General features: G+C 51.7%; 1 protein-coding gene across 1 annotated transcript; it reads right to left on the bottom strand.

The window, feature by feature from the left end:
- Window positions 1–229: 229 nt before the first annotated feature.
- Window positions 230–671, bottom strand: LOC123175528 (uncharacterized). Its single transcript, XM_044590229.1, has one exon. It carries the CDS (start codon window positions 601–603, stop codon window positions 361–363), a length of 243 nt encoding a protein of 80 aa, XP_044446164.1. The 5' UTR covers window positions 604–671; the 3' UTR covers window positions 230–360.
- Window positions 672–3,326: the final 2,655 nt, after the last annotated feature.

Raw genomic sequence — 3,326 nt, 5'->3', positions numbered from 1 at the left:
AGTGACACGGCTTGCAGACTGTACATAGATACACTGTCATTTCATTCGCAGTTTCAGATTTTCAACAGTAAGCACACATGAACAGAAATAGTTTAAATCCCATTCCAGTGTAGCAAGTGACACGGCTTGCAGACTGTACATAGATACACTGTCATTTCATTCGCAGTTTCAGATTTTCAACAGTAAGCAACTTCTGTATTAACAGTACTGTCTAATACACACTCGTAGCTGAACTAGAGGAGGAGCAAATCACAAGGTGAGGACGCTTCAAACTCTTCAGCCTCGAGCCATGGTCCGGCCGGGCGGCAAGTAAAATTGAGAAGAAGAAGAAGAAGAAGAAGACCCTGCGGGTGTGGCTAGCTAGAGGCGGTGGGCAGGGGCGAGGCCATCGTCGAAGTTCTGGGAGTAGCTCTTGAGATCGTACCCAAAACTCACGGCACGGCGCTTCGGCCGCAGCACGGCACGCCTCACCCTCCAGTAGAGCTGCCTCACGGGAGCTGGCTCCTGCCGCCACGACCCTGACCAGCCGTGGCTCTTCCCTTCCGTCATCTTCCGGTCGTCAATGCTTCTCGTCACGCGCAATGATCCTCCCAGAAACGCCATCGGTCCTTGATGAGTGATTAAACACGGCTCTGTGCTGCTCTTCTTTCTTGATTAGGTTGCTCCTGATATGAGATGGATGGTTTTGGTTTGCACAAATGGGGCTCCTCAGCAGCCGTTTTATAAGCTCACCGAATGGAGGCTCCGACGCCGATGTCAACGACGGCCGGGCCTGCCACCACCCACGCGCACTCACGGCTAGCTGACGAGAAAAATCCACTTTACACAAGGATTAGCCCATGGCAAAATCACATTCCGGGCATCTTTTGCCGTTGCCACCCTAAACTACACACCCTACAGTCAAAGTCCAACGCGGAATCTGCGTGGCCCAAAGGGAGGGTAACATCCAAAGAGCGAGGGGTTGGTGGAGGCCTGGTGCCGTGTTGACACAGGCAGTTGCGTACTCAAGTAGAGTTTTCCCCTCTCGTTAGGGTTTCGGCTCCTCCCGGCGGCGCCTTGGCGATCGACGTGGAGATCTTGCTAGGGCTATCTCTCCTCTCGGTCGCGGCGGCGATCTTTCGCCTCTCGCAACCGTAGAGCACCAGCCTCCCCTTCCCTCTTCTCTCTCCGCTGTTTTCACGGCGAGGACAGGAGGACAGCTTGGGACCCCCCCGCCCGCGGACAACTTTCTCGGGCAAGAGCACGATGGATGAAACTGCTTCGGGATCAGGAACCGGTGCGTCCGGCTCTGATCTAGAAGCGATGATGGAAGAGCTAGGGCTGAAAGAAGATGAACTTGAGGACGTGGTTGTGGAAGAAGAGGAGATGCCAGCGGAGGCTACCCGATGGATGATCATTGCTAGGGTTCATACCGAGAAAAGCTACAGCCAATACTGGTTCTACAGGAACATGAGGGTGGCGTGGGATCTAGCAAAAGAAGTTAAGATCAAGCCGCTCAAGGAGAACCTGTACACAATGCAATTCGGCTGCCTAGGAGATTGGGAGCGCGTGATGGAGGATGGACTGTGGGCTTACAAAGGGAAGACGGTGGTGTTGGCGCCGTACGATGGCTTCACTAAGCCGTCGACGATAGAGCTCAATAAAGTTGACATCTGGATTCAGATCTATGATTTCCCTGAAGGATACTTTTCCAAGATCAAGGCCTTGTCTTCCACAGTCGGCGAGTTCATGCTGAGCCAAGTTCGCATGACTTTGAGGGTAATTTTGTTAGGGTGCGAGTAAAAATTGACGTCACAAAGCCCCTAAAAAACGCAGTTTCTCTGGTAATAAAGAAGAAGGACACCATGCAGCGACTTATCTTTCGAGTCAAATACGTGTGTCTACCTGATTGGTGCGCGGTCTGTGGTTACTTGGGACACCTTTTCTAGGAGTGTGGTGATGGAGTCCATCTCCCAAAGGCTCTAGTGTTCAAAGATTTGAGGGCAGCATGGTTTAGAGGGCCAGGCAGAGGCCCAGGGGAAGGACGAGGACAAGGGGGCAACAGCACTAGAGGTGGCCGAGGTAGGGGTCAAGTGGGCAGAACAGGCCGAGGACGCTTACAAGAACAGCAGAATACCTCGGCTGATTCAGACATCTACATGGAGGATGTGGATGGGAATAGGAAGAGGAGTGCTACGGTACAGGACCCGATGGTTTAAGCTGTGAAACCGGCCATAGCAGATGGTGCAAACAAGCTTCTGTTGATGCCCCCACCCCTGGAGGATCCGTTGAGTCCATCATCGAAACAGGAGACAAAGCGGAACAAAGTAACCTCCTCAAGTAATGACAGAGTTAATGGCAAGAACTAAACTCTAAACAAAACCGATGCGCGTGTGGCGGGCCTCCAAGGGGGGTCGAGCCAAGCACAATGAGTCTACTATGCTAGAACTGTCGCGGTGCTGGCAATCCCGCGACAGTTCATGAGCTTCGTGAGATGACGAAGCAGTTTGCCCCCTCTATACTTTGTATCCTTGAAACTCAAATAGAGGGCTCGAGAGTTGAAAACTTGGCTGGTTCTTTAGGTTTCAATAAGAGTTATGTTGTAAGCAGTTCTGGCCGTAGTGGTGGCCTAGGAGTATTTTGGAATGATGAAATAAATCTTGAGATTGTTGGTTATTCACAGTATCACATTGATACATTGATCACTGACCTAGTTGACATCCGAACTAGGGTTACTTTCGTATATGGAGAGGCACAAGTTAACGAGCGGTATAAGACCTGGGACATGATGAGGGGCATCGTAGGCGCAAACGATGTGCCCTGGCTAGTCCTAGGTGATTTTAATGAGGTATTGTACGCTCATGAGCATGATGGAGTTGGGAATAGAAGCCAGGCCCAAATGGATGCATTTAGGGACGCCCTGGATACGTGTGGGCTCTCGGACATTGGATATATGGGCAACCCTTGGACCTTCGAGAAAAAAGTTGTGGGAGGAACATACACCAGAGTGAGGCTAGACCGGGGAGTTGCAAATCCGGCGTGGACACTAGCGTTCCCTTCGGCTACTTTGGAGCACAAAACTGCAGCAACAAGCGACCATGTTCCGCTCTACATCCAGTATGTGCATGAAAATGCATGCAGCAGGGCCCCATGGAGATTTAAGTATGAGTTGGCCTGGGAGAGGGACTCGGGCCTAGCGCCTGTGGTGCAGCATGCATGGAACAACGCTGGGGGAATCAGTCCAGGCGATAAAAGACAAACTGTCTGCGCTTTCGGATGACTTGACAAACTGGGACAGGATCCACTTCGGGAACATCAGGCAAGAAATTCAGCGTCTAAAGCGAGAG

This window comes from Triticum aestivum, chromosome 1D (genome assembly GCF_018294505.1).
Source record: "Triticum aestivum cultivar Chinese Spring chromosome 1D, IWGSC CS RefSeq v2.1, whole genome shotgun sequence".
In the NCBI taxonomy this organism is placed as follows: domain Eukaryota; kingdom Viridiplantae; phylum Streptophyta; class Magnoliopsida; order Poales; family Poaceae; genus Triticum; species Triticum aestivum.
This window is presented reverse-complemented; position numbering and strand designations above follow the sequence as displayed.